The sequence below is a fragment of the Phytophthora sojae genome, assembly GCF_000149755.1.
Source record: "Phytophthora sojae unplaced genomic scaffold PHYSOscaffold_2, whole genome shotgun sequence".
Taxonomy (NCBI): Eukaryota; Oomycota; class Peronosporomycetes; order Peronosporales; family Peronosporaceae; genus Phytophthora; species Phytophthora sojae.
In genome coordinates, this window is record NW_009258116.1 from 773,975 (window position 1) to 791,655 (window position 17,681).

The following is a 17,681-nucleotide window of genomic DNA, read 5'->3' on the forward strand; positions in this document are numbered from 1 at the left end:
CTACGGGTGCAATGGCGAAGTCGGAGTAGCTTGTGGACTCCGGTGCCAGCTCGCACATGGCCAGCGTCCGGGACACGTTCGTGTCCATGAAGGAGTTGGAGACGCCGGTCCGCATCACGATCGCGGACGGCACGAAGATCGACTCAGTCGCAAAGGGCACCGTCGGATTGAAGCTGATGGACGGGACGTCCGTCACATTGTCGGATGTTCTGTACATCCCGGAAGTTGATGGGAGCCTCATCTCGGTGTCGAAGCTGGACGTCGACGCGCAATTCAGCAAGGACAAATGTGTCTTTTGCTTTGGTCGCGTGACGGTGATGGATGCCAAGCACTGTGGAAATGTATACAAGCTAAAGACAGTGGGGGACGAGGTGTGTCGTGCGGCGACGACATCTCGTAAGGAGCCATGGGCCGTCGTGCACGCCGGTCTCGGCCACGTCCCGTACAAGCGCTACGAACAGCTGTTGAGCATGGCCGATGGGGTACAATGCATCGCAGGCGACGTGGCGACGGATAATGTGTGCGCTGGATGTTGCATGGGGAAAATGCGCGCTGACGACTTCCCATGTCAGCCTGGCAACTTGGTCAAGAGTGCCGGTGTGCTGGATTTGGTGCACACGGACGTCATGGGTCCGATGCAGACCAATACACCTGGAGGCTGCACGTACGCAGTGACCTTCATCGATGACTACTCAAGACACGTGACGGTGTACTTCATGAGGGCGAAATCGGATCTTCAAGGCAGCAATGGAGAACGCAACGGGCAAGACGATCAAGCGCCTGCGTTCGGACAATGGCGGTGAGCACACAGGCAAGAAGTTCAAAGCCTACCTCGGCCGCATCGGCATCAAGCATGAGAAGATGATGCCGTACACGCCTCAGCACAATGGATTGGCTGAGCGCATGAACAGAAGTTTGGTAGAGATGGCACGCTGCATGCTCTACCATGAGGGAATCGACAAGAAGTGGTGGGCTGAATCTGGCAACACAGCTGCGTGATTCATGAACCATATCCCGAATTCGGTGACCGTGAAGACACCCCACGAGATTGTGCACCGATCCAAGCCTCAGCTCAAGAACATGAAAGTATTTGGCGCACTTGGCTACGCCCACATCGCCGACGAGAAGCGTCGGAAGCTGGATGCGAAGGCGTTCAAGTGTCGATTCCTGGGGTACGAGGATGGTGTGAAGGGATACCGCGTTCTCAACGTGGCGACGGGAAATGTGCAAATCGTACGCACTGTGAAGTTCATGAAGACGACGGAACCCGATCACCTGATGATGCGCCTGGAGATTGACGACGATGAAGATTTGACTCCAGTGACACCAAACTCGGGCGGCGTAGCTGCACTGGTGCCTGTTCGCGACGTTTCGACTGAAGTTGAAGTTGGCGGCCCGACTATGTCACCAAATGACGTGACGACAGGTGGAGCAATCGTTCCGTACACTACCCATCCGATGATTACTCGGTCGCGAGCTCGTCACATTGAAGAGACCAGCGATCCTGAGGAACCCGGAGGTCGCAAGAAGCAAGTCGTTGCGCCATCCGAGATCAGGACAAAGCGTCAGAAGATGGACCAAGGTCGCGCCAAGTCGGACGAGAACCAACTCACTATCCACGGTGGGATGCTGATGGCTGCAACGGGGGAGGTGCCAAGGTCGTATCAAGAGGCGATTACGAGTGAGGATCGTGCCCAATGGAAGGCAGCGATTGCAAGTGAGTTCAAGTCGCTGATGATGAATAAGACGTGGGAGTTGGTGCCCAAGCCCAAACACCAGCGTGCGATTGGCTGTCGCTGGGTTTTCGCGTTAAAGCGCGATGAGACGGGGAGAATCGTTCGGTAAAAGGCTCGTCTCGTGGCCAAGGGGTACTCGCAGCGTCATGGAATCGACTACGAGGAGATCTACTCGCCGGTGGTGTACCTGAACTCCATTCGTGCGAAACTCGCGAAGTGCTGCGCCGACGGAATGGAGATTGACCAGTGTGCCATCGACACTGCGTTTTTGTATGGAAAGCTCGAAGAGGAGATCTACATGGTGTCGCCTGAAGGACTTCGAGAACTCCTGGATTTGGCTGAAGCTCAAAGTGAAGATGACGTCGTCTGCCTGCTACTGCAGAGGTGCTGGCGACGACGAGTGCGTGGTGTGTCTCTACGTCGATGACATGCTGATTGCATCTCGCCAGCGGGCCATCATTGATTCGGTGAAGGCAGGCATCGCGGACAAGTTTCGCATTAAGGACCTCGGATGCGCTCGATTCATCCTTGGCATCGAGATCGACTACAATATGGAGGCCTAGACGCTGGGCATCTACCAGCGGGCGTACACCGCGTCAATCATCACGAAGTTCCGCCAGGAGAATGCGAAGGCGTGTCTGACTCCACTCGACCCAAGTGTGCAGTTGACCAAGGCGGACGAACCCCAAACCGAGGAGGACATGGCCAAGATGAAGTCGAAGCCGTATCGCTCTCTCGTGGGAAGTCTGATGTACCTGGTGTGTGGAACTCGACCGGACATTTCAGCTGCAGTGGCCAAGCTGAGTCGTTTCCTGGAGAACCCCGGTGAGAAGCACTGTGATGCTGGTATCCGTGTGGTACGGTACCTATTGAAGACCAAGAATCTCGGAATCGTCTACGATGGATTGCTTGGCACGGAGCTCGTCGCGAATTCGGACGCCGACTGGGCTGGTAACCGCGACGACAGACGCTCTGTCAGCGGAATGATGCTGACGATGTGTGGTGCTCCCGTGGTTTGGCGCTCGACTTTTCAGAAGACGGTCGCGCTGAGTTCGACTGAGGCGGAGTACATGGCTCTCAGCGAATGTGTGAAGGAGGTGGTGTGGATGCGACTTCTGCTCAAGGATTTGGGTGCGGAGCAGGATGGATCTACGGTGATCTACGAGGACAACCAAGGTGCCATGGCGTTGGCGAAGGATGTCGGCTACCAGTCTCGCATCAAGCACATCGACATCAGATACCACTTCATCCGCGAGAAGGTTGCGACTGGTGAAGTTGAACTGGAGTACGTCGACTCCAAGAACCAGCTCGCTTACTTCCTGACGAAGGGGTTATCTACGAAGACTCTTCGCTACCTGCTCCAGAGAAGTAACGTCATTGACTTACTCGGGTAGACTGCGAATTGAGTGGGGGTGTTGCGATTGGACACTTCGCAGTCTAGTTGTGCGACTCCGTATCGAGGCACGTGCGGCTGTGGAGTTGTTGCCAAGGCGTACGGTTGTACTGTATGCTACAATGTGATTGGCTGGTTCCCCGGATTTGGTGATTCTGATTGGCTGGGAGAAGGTCATGTTGAAGTTGTCATTTGCATGGGATCTGCAACCACAATCGACATTTAGTTTTCGCAGCCTCGACAAAACATGTTGGAGTTAGAAGCTAGGACTTCGTGTACTCGTTGGTAAGACACGGTAGGACAGACTCCTAGAAGCAGTTTTGCTTAACTAATTCTAATTCACTTTCGGATTTCCTTCCTAACCAACACTCCACTACCAGGCCTTGCCCGCATAATCTCAAGTCCCACTACATGCACATTACAAAGCTTCAGGTGCTCATCCCGCCGTTGGCCCATGATAAGTCCAACAAATTCAGCACGATTGTTCGCCGTTCAGCTAACGACATACCGCTGGCTCATATCTCTTCTTGCGCATTTGTGTCAGGATCAATACGCACAGCAACTGCCCCACTACCACCAGGGCCTGGGCTACCCCGTGATCCATCGTCGAAGAGAAGAAGATACCGAGAGCTTAGCATCCGCGGAACCTGCTGCTGGTACTCCGGCTGCGTCTCCATCATCTCCATAATGGTTCTTCCTATCAGACATTTGGGTTCGGCTTTAGCAGCACAACGATAGCTGTTTGTGATCGCAATGCACCCCCGCCGCAGTTGTGCGCTCAATATCTGGTGGTTACGGATTTCAGTGGCATCAACTTGAGCACCTCCAGATAAGGCGAAACACTGAGCGGCTAAGTTGATGGCAAAAACAAGCACTGCAACCATCTACGATACCCACAGCACAGGAGCTTTGATCTCCAACTCTCGGACAAGGAAAACGATTGCAGACTCCACACCCCAGCTGCAAAAGCAACAACAACACTCAAAGACGGTCGACATACAGGCACGTCTCACTACATATCAGGTTTCTATAGGTCAGTTAATTAAGCTCAAATAGACGGCCACTTAAACACACACACAAAAATAAGGCGTAACACTGGGGGCCTTAAGAAATTCACGCAAATCGCAAATTCGAAAACGCAAATCCTGTAGCAAAAATGCGCGGATGCGCTCGAAAAATCAGCGGAGACGATTTTGGAGTCTCTGCAAATTGCGAGTTGTTTTGCGAATGCTATTTGATGCACTTACCATCGTTCTTCTACGTTGTAGTGCATATCGCTCGATAGCTCGTTATCTCTACTGAGTTATCCGCGAAGTCTTGGAGTTGCAATCCTCTCTGTTGGCTATTGACCGCCGCCTAAACTTGCCTACTCCGTGGCTGCATTTTGCTGGTGATTTTGGCGCTCACAATCCCAACGCAAATCTAGGTGTAGGTGAACGCAAATTTGCTCTCAAATTGCGACGAAGTGTGATTTGCGCAGCGCCGAAGTACGCGGCCCAGTTCGTGCCGTCGAACGCGATGCGGCCGTGGTGAGCGTACCACCAGATCATGTAGACATCCGGGTCGGTGGCCGACGTCGAGTAAGGGGGCAGCGAAGCGCTGGAGGACGTCAGCTTTGTGGTCCACTTCTCGCTCGCGCCATCGTAGCGTACCATGTACATGCCGTAGCAAGGCACAGCCGGGTCGGGAGCCGTGCCACACAGGTTGCTCGGTTACCGCAGTTCAGGGTGCCTCCACCCTCAGCGTCCCTCGTGCCGACGATGACGAAGCCGTCCTTGTCGGCGTAGATGTCACCGAAGTCGTGCAGCGGCACCTTGACGGCGAGGCTGCTGCTCACCAGCTTGTCGTTGGCGTCCAGCTCGCGCACGATAACGTTGTCACCGCTCTGGAAGGCAATGCGAGAGCCGCCTGATGGAAGAGCAGCGATGGCAATGACCTTAAGGGCGGCCTCGTCCTCGTCGTTCTCGACAGTGGCGCCCACGTCGACCCCCGTGACGACAACGCGCGGCTTAGCGCACAGCTTCGAGTTGTCCTTCAGAGGGGAGGCAGGAGCAGGCGTGGTGGAGTTGCCGGCAGCGATAGCAGAGCTCGAGCTCGAGGCGACCGTGGGGGCCTGAGTGGTGGCGGTAGGCGCTTCCGTCACGTCCACCGAGGGGTCAGCCTCACCGGCAACGTCAGAGGAAGCAGCGACATCAGTCTTCTGTGGGGCTTCGTCGGTCGACGGAGTGGTCGGAGCGGGAGTCGTGAGACCCTGCTTACCCGGTGTGCTAGGGGGAATGCCCTCGTTGAAGCTGGACGGAGCCGTGTCCTGGCTAGCGGCGACATCCAGGCCGGGGGTCGGGGCAGGCGTGGCGAGGCCCTGCTTGGCGGGGGAAACTCCCGAGCCCGAGTTCATCGTCTCCTGGCTGGCACCGACGCCAGTGGTGGCGCTGGGCGATGAACCCGAGTCCGAGGGTGTGGCGGGGACAACGACACCTTGCTGGGTGTCGTCGTCACTGAAAGGAGCCCCCGAGCCAGAAGCAACGTTCGAGTCCTGCTGCACAGGGTACTTCGACGGGGCGGAGCCCTGGCTGGCACCAACGTCCGAGTTGGCCGTCGAGTCCTGGCTCACTGCTGCAGATTTACTGGATGTCCCGTACGAGCCGGCAGGGACTATGTCACAGTCAGCGCGACCGGCGGAGACGTTGCTGGCCAGCAGGGCGGTAGCAGTGACGAGCCGTGACGAGCAGAGCGTGGTACAGACGCATGGTAACTTGTGCGCTTTCTGGTGGTTGTCGTTGTTGAAGGCAAATTGGAAAATGAAGTCGTCGGGAGTCAACGCATTTTCGTCTCGTTCGAACCGCGCAGCGAAGGGATCATTTGGAGCCTCGTGCTGGTGAACTCGTGCAATGAAGGAAATTCATGAAGTCCAGCTGAACGACTTCTGATGGGCGCCGAACGTCCTGCCTGTCACTGCACCATGCGGCGCTTGTTCCTTTTCAACATCTGCTAAGCTTTTAGCTCACGGGAAGTGACAATTTGTCACTGACAAACAGACTGGAACATGACGCTCCAATGGTGCAAGATGAGAAGGAGACAACAAGGCGTTCTGCTTAGGAATAGCTGTACAGAGTACCGATAAGCTGCCATTTCCAAGTCGACATCGATGTTAGCGTCGCTAGAAAGTCTCAGGATGCATGGCCGAAGATACATACGACCCATATAGCTCTAAACCTTACGAAGCGCCACGAAGCGCTGAGATCTGTACCCAGCAAGTTGCTCACGTCATTTAAGTTGTTCGGTTGTACGTTCAATCCTCTTGAGACGGCGCGCACACACCTTGCAGAGCGTAAGGCACATTCACAAGCATCCCTCCTAGCCTTCTTTAGGAAATACAGATGCGGAGATTGTGAAGCGTAGTGGACTGTGGATGCAAGCGTGGCCTCTTCCTTGTGCGCCTTCACTGGAGGCTTCGGGACGGGGAGGGGGGGCGAGAGCTGAGAACCCCCAAGCTGCATCCCTGTCAGACGTGTCAATGAACGAGTCCATAGGCGCGTTTACTATAGGCTACAGTGGGGCCGTCGTAAGTCGGCGTGTCAGGATTTGATATTGGGCCGACCAATTTTTGCAGATTAGGTAGTGGATTTGATTTGGAGTTTTAATAGTGACCGACCAATTTTTGATTTGTAGGAATGTATCCGACCAAATTGCAAATCACAGAACTCAAGTTTCTCGACGACGCCGCAAGGACCCTCGCTCCTCCCTCCAGGCTGGGGCGTAACTAGGCCCTAACGTTTGCCTCCATGCCCCCCTTAGAAAAAGGCTCTGGTTATGTCCCTGCCTCCAGCCTTACGCGCACTGTAGATCTCGTGCCCAAGCGGGCCCACCGGCGTTTAACCGGACGTCGCAGACTACATGTACGCATGCAGCTTCTCTAGAGACTGACACGCTCCATTAATTAACGGCGGAGGGCGTCACATGTAGCCAAGTTGTTGGCGGCCATGCTGAGGCGGTGAACTGGGCATTCGGTGGTGGACAGCCCAGTTACCTAAAAGTAAGCTGCTCGTGCTGGGTGTCCTCATACCGGTAATGCTGTCGACACAAGGCAAGAGGCATACCGGTCAAGCTTGAAGTCGCCGCAGTTGTTTTGTGGTGGCTTCACTCTTCGCGCTTGGCTTGCAGCGACTCCTACTTGGTTCGTGCGTATTTTCGCTTGCATGAGGAAGGATCGTGGGCTGGAGCTGTGGATGTCAAGCACCGGGAAATGCCTTGTGTACCGGTTGCGCGTGTATCGATTTGACTGTTGTCTGGTGGGGAACACGTCGGGCTGTCGCAGAATGGGCATGTGGACTGACACGGTGGTCGAGGAGGAAATGGCAGAGCGTATCAGCAACAAGGACATCACTGTGGGCACAAGCTGATTGATGTTCATGAGTCTTCGGGAGCGCCGCCAATAGATGCACATGGACAAGGAGAACGTGTGGACACATCCGCCGATGACTCGGAGGATCCGACGGCGACGGGAGAGCCGGCGGCAGCCGGGCTCTGGATATACCAATGGCTGGTCAGGGAGACCCAAGTATACTGAGATCAAGTCAATCGGAACCCGGGAGTAATCCGTCTGATGAGAGGCACCAACGAGCACAAGGAGAACAAGAAGGAAAGCAGGAGGGGAAGACTAGATAGTAGTTTGAGAGACGATAACATTTAATCTCACTTCGGAATTTGCCCCCTCAACCACAAGCTAAAACCCAACAGGTTAACAGCCGCAACAAGCTCAAGCCCTCCCCGACGACCGACATGACGACGTCCAGCAAGAAGGCCGAAGTCATCCTGGGAAGCGACAATTACTTCCACTGGGAGTTCGCGTTGCGTATGACGCTCGCGAGGAAGGGGCTGCTGGCGCACGTCCAAGTGGTGAAGGACCCGACGGAGATGACGGAGGCCTGGATGCTCAACGACATGAAGGCGCTCGGTCTGATCGCTCAAGGCGTGCTGTGGAACACCACATGAAGATTCGGTCGGCGACGTCGGCTATCCAAGCCTGGAATATTCTACGCGAGTTCTACAACCGGACGACGATGCATAATCGGGTCACGATGACTCGTCGGCTCCATGAGTTCAAGATGGAGGACGATGCGACGATGGCGAAGCACCTGGACAAGTTCGACGAGCTCATCGTGGGCCTTCAGACGCTTGGAGGGCCGCTCGATGACTCCCGACAACTCGTCATCCTGCTGAGCAGCTTGCCGGCGGAGTACGAGTTGATCGCATCCATCGTCGAGAACTCAAAGGACGTGACCCTCATCGAGGTGAAGGAGAAGCTGCTCAAGGAGTACGAGCGGCAGGAGAAGAAGGAGACCACGGAGCGCGCGTTGAAGACTACCTCGTTCGGAGGTAGGGGCCAGAACGGGAAGTTCGGCAAGGGCGGCAAGGGCGGCAAGGCATTCGGCCGCAAGCGCAACGGCGGACGAAAGGTCCGTGGCTTCAAGGGCAAGTGCTTCAACTGTGACCAATTGGGCCACATGAAGCGGGACTGCCCGGAAAAAGCAAATGGAGACACCGCCGAAGACTCGGTGTTCGCTGTGGCGGAGAATCCATCAGCGGGTTGGCTGATCGATAGTGGGGCGACGGCTCACATGACGCCTCACCGCGATGACTTGTTCGAGTACAACGAGTCGTCGGCGGACATGTATGTGACAATCGCGGACGGGAAGAAGATCCGCGTGGCTGGGAAAGGGTCGGTGCGCCTAACGGGCATCGACGGCAAGCGCATCAAGATGGTGGAGGTGCTCCACATCCCCGGACTCGACCGGCGACTACTCTCGGTTGGGAGGTTGGCTGAACGCGGCATCAGTGTCGAGTTCCAGCGGAAGTCGTGCGTCATCTGGGACAAGACGAAGGCGATCGCTTCGGGGAAGAAGGTCGGCAAGGCGTACTTGCTGGACTGCCAGCAGGACATGGCGTACTACACCGAGTACTCGGGAGTCGACGGAAAGTGGGAGCCATGGCACGCTCGTATGGGACACTTGAACGGAGACGCTATGGCGAAGACCCGCGAGGCGACGGACGGGATCCCGACGACTCAACAGCAGACGAAGACCCTGTGCGGAGGATGCATGAAGGGCAAGCAGACGGTCGCACATTTCCCGTCGCGGTCGACGTCGGCGACGACTCGACCGCTGGAACTGGTTCATACGGACGTAATGTGTCCTATGAAGACGAAGTCCAAGGGCGGAGCGAGGTATGTGCTCACCTTTGTCGACGACTACTCGCGACACGTCGTGGCGTACTTCTTGACCAAGAAGAGCGAGGTCGTGACCAAGTTCAAGTCGTTCATGAAGCTGTACGAGAACCAGTGGGGGCAGCGCATTAAATGCCTGCGCTCGGACAACGGCACTCAGTTCGTGAACACGCCGATGACTGAGATCTGCCGGGTGAATGGGATTATGCATCAGAAGACGGTCCCGTATAGCCCCCAGCAGAATGGCGTGGCGGAGCGGATGAACCGCACGATCATGGAGAAGGCTCGAAGCATGCTACACTATAAGGGCGTGGCTTCGATATGGTGGGCAGAGGCGGTCAGCACTGCTGTCTACCTGATCAACCGGTCGACGAACAGCATGCACCCGACCAAGACTCCGTACGAGTTGACGTTCAAGTCGAAGCCTCGGCTGGACCATCTTCGAGTCTTCGGGTCGATTGGTTACGCCCATGTCGACAAGTCGCGACGCACCAAGTTGGAGCCGAAGAGCTTCAAATGTATGTTTCTTGGGTACGCCGACGACTCAAAAAGCTACCGAGTGTACGACTTGGAGTCGAACAAAGTGAAGGTGTCCAGGTCGGTGAAGCTGGACGAGCGCGAGGTGAACGACATCTACGACACGTCGCCCAGCGAGAACTCGCCGATCATTCAGTCGACGGAAGATGTCGACGATGAAGTGGCGCTGCACGAGGAGATTTAACGACGTGCCGCCGACGAGCCGATGGAATCGGTGGAAGAGACCGTCGAGGACGCAGAAATGCATGAGGCGGAAACGCCGGAGCCATCCATGCAGGAGCTGGCAACGTACCGACGACTCGCGAGACCGGTATTTAATAATGACATGGTCTTCCATCCGGAGCCGGAACGGACCCGGCGTGCCCGAGAACTGGTACTACTACTTGGAGATAGTTCCGCAGACGGTGAGGTGTCGAAAGAAGATGGCCCCGATGACTCGGACAACGATGATCACTTCTGGCCACCGTCTCCGAAGCGACCCAGGGTGGACGAAGACAGCCTATTGGCTGAGGCGGTGCTGGCCTACGCCGCAGACGTCGGCGATGCCAATGACGCACCCACCACGTATCAGCAGGCCATGCAGAGCGACGAGTCGTCGGAGTGGGTGAAGGCAATGAATGCGGAGCTCAAGGCACACGCGGACAACGGATCATGGACGCTGGTCCGTCGGACACCGAGTGCTCGACCGATCGGTTGTCGCTGGGTGTTCGCAAAGAAACGCGACGAGCACGGCCGAGTCATCAGGTATAAGGCCCGCCTGATGGCGAAAGGGTTTAAGCCGAAGTATGGTGTGGACTTCTTTGAGACGTACTCGCCCGTGGCCAACATGAACTCGATCCGAGTGGTGTTGTCGGTTGTGGTGGCCGAGGCGTACATAACCGAGCAGCTGGATGCGGACACCGCCTTTCTCAACAGCGGGCTGGTGGAGCGCGTCTACATGGAGGTGCCCTACGGAACCATCAACGCGAAGAACATGATGTGTCGGCTGCAGAAGGCGATCTATGGTCTGAAGCAGGCGGCGAATGCCTGGCATAAGACCATCCACCGAGTCTTGGTGGGCATCGGATTTCGGAGCTGCGGTGGCGACCAGTGCGTATACGTCAAGGGCGAGAAGGGCAGGTTCGTATATGTCTGCCTGTACGTGGGCGACATGATCATCGCGGCCAAGACGAGCAACGAGATCCAGGAAGTCAAGGTGGCGCTCAAGAATGCGTTTAAGATGAAGGAGTTGGGCGAAGCCAAGTTTATACTTGGTATGGAGATCGACCATGACTCATCGGCGAAGACTCTCATGATCAAGCAGACTCGATACATTGATGATGTGGTGAAGCGGTTCAACCAGCAGGACGCCAAGGTTGTGGTGAACCCGTGCGAGTCGGGCATGAAGTTGTCGAAGACTCAGTCGCCGACGACTCAGAAGGAACGCGAGGAAATGCAGGCGAAGCCCTACCGAGCACTCATTGGCTGTTTGTTGTACATTACAACGTGCACCAGACCTGATGTGGCGTACATCGTGACCCAGTTGTCGCGCTTCCTCGAGAACCCTGGGCAGCAGCACTGGAAGGCTGCCATCCGCGTGCTTAGGTACCTGAAGAGCACCCGAGACATCGGCATCGCCTACAATGGGAACGCGAAGAAGGTCGAGGTGACGGCGTACACCGACGCCGACTGGGGCAGCAATCTCGACGACCGACGCTCGGTGTCAGGCATCATGGTGATGATTAGCGGGGAGCCGGTGGTCTTCAAGTCGAAGTACCAGCGCACGGTGGCGCTCAGCTCGGCAGAGGCCGAGTACATGGCGCTGAGCCTGTGCACGCAGGAGGTGCTGTGGACCCGCGCCATGCTCAAGGACATGGGTCACGAGCAAGTGGGAGCTACCCAAGTATGGGAGGACAACCAGGGCGCAATCGCCCTCGCAAGCAACGCTGGGTACAACGCGAGGACCAAGCACGTGGACATCAAGCATCACTTCATCCGCGAGAATGTGTCCCGAGGACTCATCGTCGTCAACTACGTGCCGACGGAGGACCAGCTCGCGGACATGCTTACCAAGGCGTTGGGGACGAAGATGCTCAAGTACCTGATCAGCGCAAGCGGAATCGTCGGGACGGTCGTGCAGCATTAGCGGCGAGTGGGAGTGTTCATGAGTCTTCGGGAGCGCCGCCAATAGATGCACATGGACGAGGAGAACGTGTGGACACATCCGCCGATGACTCGGAGGATCCGACGGCGACGGGAGAGCCGGCGGCAGTCGGGCTCTGGATATACCAATGGCTGGTCAGGGAGACCCAAGTATACTGAGATCAAGTCAATCGGAACCCGGGAGTAATCCGTCTGATGAGAGGCACCAACGAGCACAAGGAGAACAAGAAGGAAAGCAGGAGGGGAAGACTAGATAGTAGTTTGAGAGACGATAACATTTAATCTCACTTCGGAATTTGCCCCCTCAACCACAAGCTAAAAACCAACAATTGACGAACGCGCAAACGGATGTGCTGTCAAGCTTCGTCGGCGTCCAGGTGTCTGATGTTTCCGGCCTTGAGCGACGTCCAAGACGGCAGCAACGACCCGGGTTGTGGCTGCGAAGACATGTTGGGACCGGTGAGTAACCAGGAAAGCAGCGAAGCGTATCAGCCCCCTTGCAAGACTAATGCTTCAAGTCTGCGAACAGAGCTGGCAGTCTTGGAGCAAAGTTCTACAATCCAAATCAGCAAGGGTGGATGCATCGATCATACTCACACCAACAGATAGTTGAGGTTTATACCGAGTTTTTGGTGTGTTTCGTTGAAACTAATTGGCTTAAACGTGGGAGCTCATTCTAGATTCCCGCAGGTGGGCCCTCAGTACGCCTCTGGATGGCGAGAAGCATGTTCAACAGTCTCCTAGAACGGAAACGCTTTCCACTTAGAAGATAACACCTCGTGCTCGTTGAATTGCATTTTTAAGCGCGAGAAATGCCTGTGAAATTGTTGTGTGGCCCATTGGCAGGTTGGCACATCACATACCTACCATTTGGTGCAGAAATCCCGACATTGCGGTCTCAATGTCGAAGTGTGCGGACAACCGAACTCGCGTTTCATCCATTCAGAACATATATCCCCAACTGAAAAGCGTAGTTGGCCTCACCAACGTACTGAAACATTTCAATTTTCCACACCGTCCAATGTTCATATAATGTTGCTCGAACGATGTTAGCTACAGTTGTAAATCTTGCTTATGTAAGCAGGAACAGGATGGTGGCTTGTAGGTATTCTGTTCCATTCCCGTTCGTCATAGATATTGGTAGGAGCGATTCAAATCACGTTTAACTTGCTCACATACATTTGTCTAAGTTTCCTATCGTGTTTCCCCTTTTTTTTTCAGCGTCGCGCGGGGGTGCAAATTGCACCGTGCAATAGTAATCTATTTGAGTTTATGCCAAGTAGACAACTGGAATACTGTACAGCAATTCAGCGCACGTTTGGCCGATATGTTTGTCATGTAGGGATGCGATACAATATCTCAGTATAAAGCGGGGTTTACGGAGTTTCTATCATCACCCTCGGAAATACACTCTACAGCTTCGTTGACAAGTCCCCCCTGCAGAAGTTGGCAGCCACCCGATCGACCGTCCTTAGCGAAACGCGTTGCAGGAGAACAACGTTATGGTGACTGTCAGCTGTCCTCCGTTGTGTTGACTTTGTTACACTACAAGTCTGTCGCTGTCGACTTTATCGCAAAATTCCAGATGAAAAGGGTCGTAGCAAAAGAGCATACTTTCTTCAAGTGACATGATCTATCTGTGCGCGACGCTCCGACTTTTTGTGCGTCTCCATCAACAATCTGTTTTGCTCCGCGGCTCAGGGTGGACGAACGGAGACCCTAAGACGTGGTGACGGACGGGACCCCATGAGGACCTCCGTGCACGTCTCGAGCTGCCGCTTCCTGCGTCTCGGCTGTCGGAACGACGAGCACGAGCTCTTCGCGCCGTCCTACGCCAGGTGCGTCCTCCATCTTGGCCGGTCGGACGTCAGCACACAAAGCCGGTCGGCCTCCTTTCTGTGACGTCCGCGTGTAGCTAACTCGAACGCTCTGTCGCGCGCGCACGTATCGTGTCAATATGCATCGCCATGATATGACCCGGTAGGAGCAACAAAAAGCGCAGCTCGAAGGTACAGCAAGACCCATGCCATGGATGATAGGAACCAGTCGAGATATTTTTCCGTCTCATGTATTTGTACTGTATTATACTATACCTACCGTGTGAATCTAACGTGGCGCTTTGATGCATGCCTTCGTGGTTGTCCTTCACTACTGTACTATCAAAGCTGCTGCGCTGCTTCCCGCATTGCTGTCCAGACCACGTCACGCGCAGCTACTGCGGGTGCTCACTGCATTTGCTCGTCACGTTCGCGTCCGCCGATGAAACAGCCGCAGCCGAGCGGAACGAGGATTTGATTGTGTGCGCACGGTTTGAGACCGCCGTCACGGTGGCTGTGTCGGGCGCGGGGGAGGTTGTCACGGCGTTGCCCACCGACTCCATCGTGGCGCTGCCTGGGAGTGCCATACAGCAATCCGAGTCTGAGAACGACTGGCTGCGCGCTGAGAAAGCCAACGACGTGTACCAGCAGCAACTGCCAGTGGTGCGTACCAACTGCAGTACATGTATTTGGCATGAGAGCTCGTACTATCATTGCTGTCACCGACGGCGCTGGGTCGTATTGTTTCGCCTGCTGATCTGTTTGGTTGCCTGTCGCGCAGAATACCATTTTGTATGTGCTCAACAACCACCGCAATCCGCAGTGGTACTACGGGTACGAGAGCGGGTCTACGAAGGCCCAGCGCGAGATGAAACACGTGCTGGCTGCGTACGTGTTCCTACTTCACCCACCGCCTGAGCGTAGTCGGCCTCAGAAAGACAGTCGAGGTGCAAGTGCGGCTTTACCAGTCGCGCGCCTAGCCACTGTGGTTTCTCGTCTGGCGTCGCCAGCGTTCACGATGATCTCGTACCGCCGGCAGAATACTGCGCACCGAACTGCACGCGTCCAAGCATCCGAAAAGGAAAGCACGGCTGGGAGCCTGCTTTCGGACGATGGAGAAGGCGTCGCAGAGATCGACGCAATGGCGATATCTGAAGCTGCCAAAGTGTCGTGGGAATCAGTAGGATCTCCTGCCACGCTGGCTGTAGACTCCGGCGCACTTCAAACTGCCACAGTCAAGCGCATCCAGTTGGCAGCTCTCCAGGACGATGAAGCAACTTCAACCTCGGTTCAAACTGGCGAGGCAGAGGAAGGCGCTGATGCGCAGCAAGATGAGGAATGGGGATCAAGTCGTTATTCGCCACAAGTGCCGCCGCTGGGTCTAAAGTCGAGCCTCACTTGTCCTGTTTGTCGTGAGCCACTCTCCCTTCGGTCTCATACTCTACAACGCGGTACTATCGAAATGCTGCAGCCGTTGCTCCTGCTTCATCTCCTCCTGCGCTCTGTACCGTTGAGAACATTCACTTTCTACTTCAGTCAGATGGATTTCCGCATCCAGCGCCGATGGCTGGCGAAGATCCCGCCCGTGAATCGGACTGAGCAACTCGGCGCAACTGCTGACACCACCGCGCACACGTTGGTGGCGGAGATCGCCTCGGTCTTCGCCCTGTCGACCTTTGTGCGTGGATGTTCAGTGGCCGAGAGCGTGGCGGCAAATAATCCGCTGCGTGAGCAAGTCGTCCTGCGGTCTTGCGCCGACTTGGTTCTGGACGCGTTCTCGTCACTGCGGGTGCAGCAAATACTGTCGGCGGCCACTCAAGCGGACAGCGAGGCCGCTACGAGCACCCCATTGCCCGAGTCGTGCGCACGATTTGACCGGTTGGTCGGCGATATATTTGAAGAATTCACGCAGCTACTAGCAGCCAGAAGCAGCAACAACTCGTACTTCGGCGAGCAATCACACTCTGGTCACGTTTCACTTTCAGCGCTTGTGGACGACATTCTGTCCCTGGTGTACGCGGAGCCGAAGTACTCTTTTCTTCGCAGCACTGCGTCTGCGCTGTTGCTTCGGAAGGACGAGTCGTTGGAAAGAGCTTCGCACGAGTTGTTTCGGGCGTTCTTACAGCAGCTAGAACAAGGCCGTGGTAAGTTATGGTCGCACGACCAGTTCAAGGAGGTCCCGGAGAGTACCGCCAGCGCAAACGCCCCCGCCTTAGCATTGAGCTCCACCACAGAGGTCCAGATGATACCACCGCAGGCAGCTCACTTGATCGATCCCAGATACCAACATGAAGTGGCTGCCCCAATCCCAGTGAAACAATCGACCAACGAGTGGGGGAGGCGCTGGTTTCTCGCCCCATCATCGATCTCCATCGTCCCTCTGGACATCACACCGGGCGACGAAAGCAACAACGCCGATCTCCTCGCTTCGTTGCCCAACGCCAGCACTTCTTCCGACTTCTCTGTGCTGACGGTGATCGCACTCGTCCGGACGCTGGCAAGTGTGGATGTGGCGCTGGAAGGAACGCGTCTCAGTATTGGGTCCGCCTCGTGCGATAGTGTCCAAGAACCTGAGACGATACCAAACACCGTGCTGGAGTTGGACGGCCAGGTACACGAGTTCGAGACGTTCCCCAACGGCTGGTGCGTCGCGGCTGGCTCCGTCGTGTTAGGCGACGCCTGCAGCTTCAGTCTGTACGAAGGCCGCGTCGCAGACGATGGCGCATCTCTGGAGCTGTTGCTGTTTTCCCTCCCGACGTCCTCGATACAGTGCTGGCTCTCGAGTCGCAGCGACGAGATTCCAGAGGGGATGGCTCGTCGAGTACGAGCGCGACTGGTTCTGGGTAGAGGGCGGAGGGAGGAGGAGAGATGCGTGTCTGTATTTGCAGAGGTTTGCAGTGCTGCGCCTTCTCACTGGCAGTTGCAGGCTCCCCAGCAGCCATCACCGGGGTCGCGGACGAGCGTGGACGCGGAGGATTACCTGGACGAAATGTCGGCATTGGGTTGGTCTCCGACCGTTGAGGTGCACGCGACGTATGTGGGCGTGGCGGCCCTACCATAGCAGCGGTCGACGGTACCGGTTGGTTGATGTAGGTAGAGCGGTGGGCGTGCATTTGGAAGGTGGCGATGCTGGTCTTGCCTTCGTTGAGCAGCATGTTGTCTCGCTTCACGTCGTCCGCCGGGCATTATGAAGACGACGACACAGCGTCTTCCGTTTCGTTTTTAGTGGCTGATCAAATTTTGATTGTAGAAAAGTGTCCGACCAAATCGTAAGTTGCAATTCGCAAATCGCAGCTATCAAATTGGATTTGCTAGTGGTGGACAATACGTGTCCAAGACGACGCTCTGCCACTTGCCTGGACTTGCCTAAACAGTGTTGGCTACATGTTTTGCAGTGTCTAAGCTGCGCACTACGTGGCCGCACGAGCTAGTCTTGCATCCGACACAAAAACTTCATGGTTGGTGTCGAAGGGTAGGATCCGGTAGGACGACGAGGTCATCCTACAACCACGCATCCAGCTCAGTGACAAATGGCCACCGCGGGCTTATGCCTCTGTTGGTTCTGAAGTGGCGGCAACTCGAGACGCTGTAGCACACTCCGTTCAGTCGAGTCCGTTCATGCAAGTGGCAGAGCGTCGTCTTGGACACGTATTGTCCACCACTAGCAAATCCAATTTGATAGCTGCGATTTGCGAATTGCAACTTACGATTTGGTCGGACACTTTTCTACAATCAAAATTTGATCAGCCACTAAAAACGAAACGGAAGACGCTGTGTCGTCGTCTTCATAATGCCCGGCGGACGACGTGAAGCGAGACAACATGCTGCTCAAC

At 55.7% G+C, this 17,681-nt stretch overlaps 2 protein-coding genes across 2 annotated transcripts; one reads left to right on the forward strand and one right to left on the reverse strand.

Moving 5' to 3' along the window:
* Positions 1-4,532: 4,532 nt before the first annotated feature.
* PHYSODRAFT_249206 (hypothetical protein) lies at positions 4,533-5,876 on the reverse strand (the record flags this gene model as incomplete). Its single annotated transcript, XM_009520004.1, has 3 exons — positions 4,533-4,728; positions 4,782-5,781; positions 5,813-5,876. 3 exons carry the CDS (start codon positions 5,874-5,876, stop codon positions 4,533-4,535), a joined length of 1,260 nt encoding a protein of 419 aa, XP_009518299.1.
* A 7,892-nt stretch (positions 5,877-13,768) lies between these two features.
* On the forward strand, positions 13,769-16,909 carry PHYSODRAFT_249205 (hypothetical protein; the record flags this gene model as incomplete). Its single annotated transcript, XM_009520005.1, has 7 exons — positions 13,769-13,869; positions 14,016-14,040; positions 14,197-14,511; positions 14,672-14,736; positions 15,385-15,992; positions 16,161-16,669; positions 16,769-16,909. Coding segments are annotated over 7 exons (1,764 nt in total), but the record flags the coding sequence as incomplete, so codon positions are not given.
* Positions 16,910-17,681: the final 772 nt, after the last annotated feature.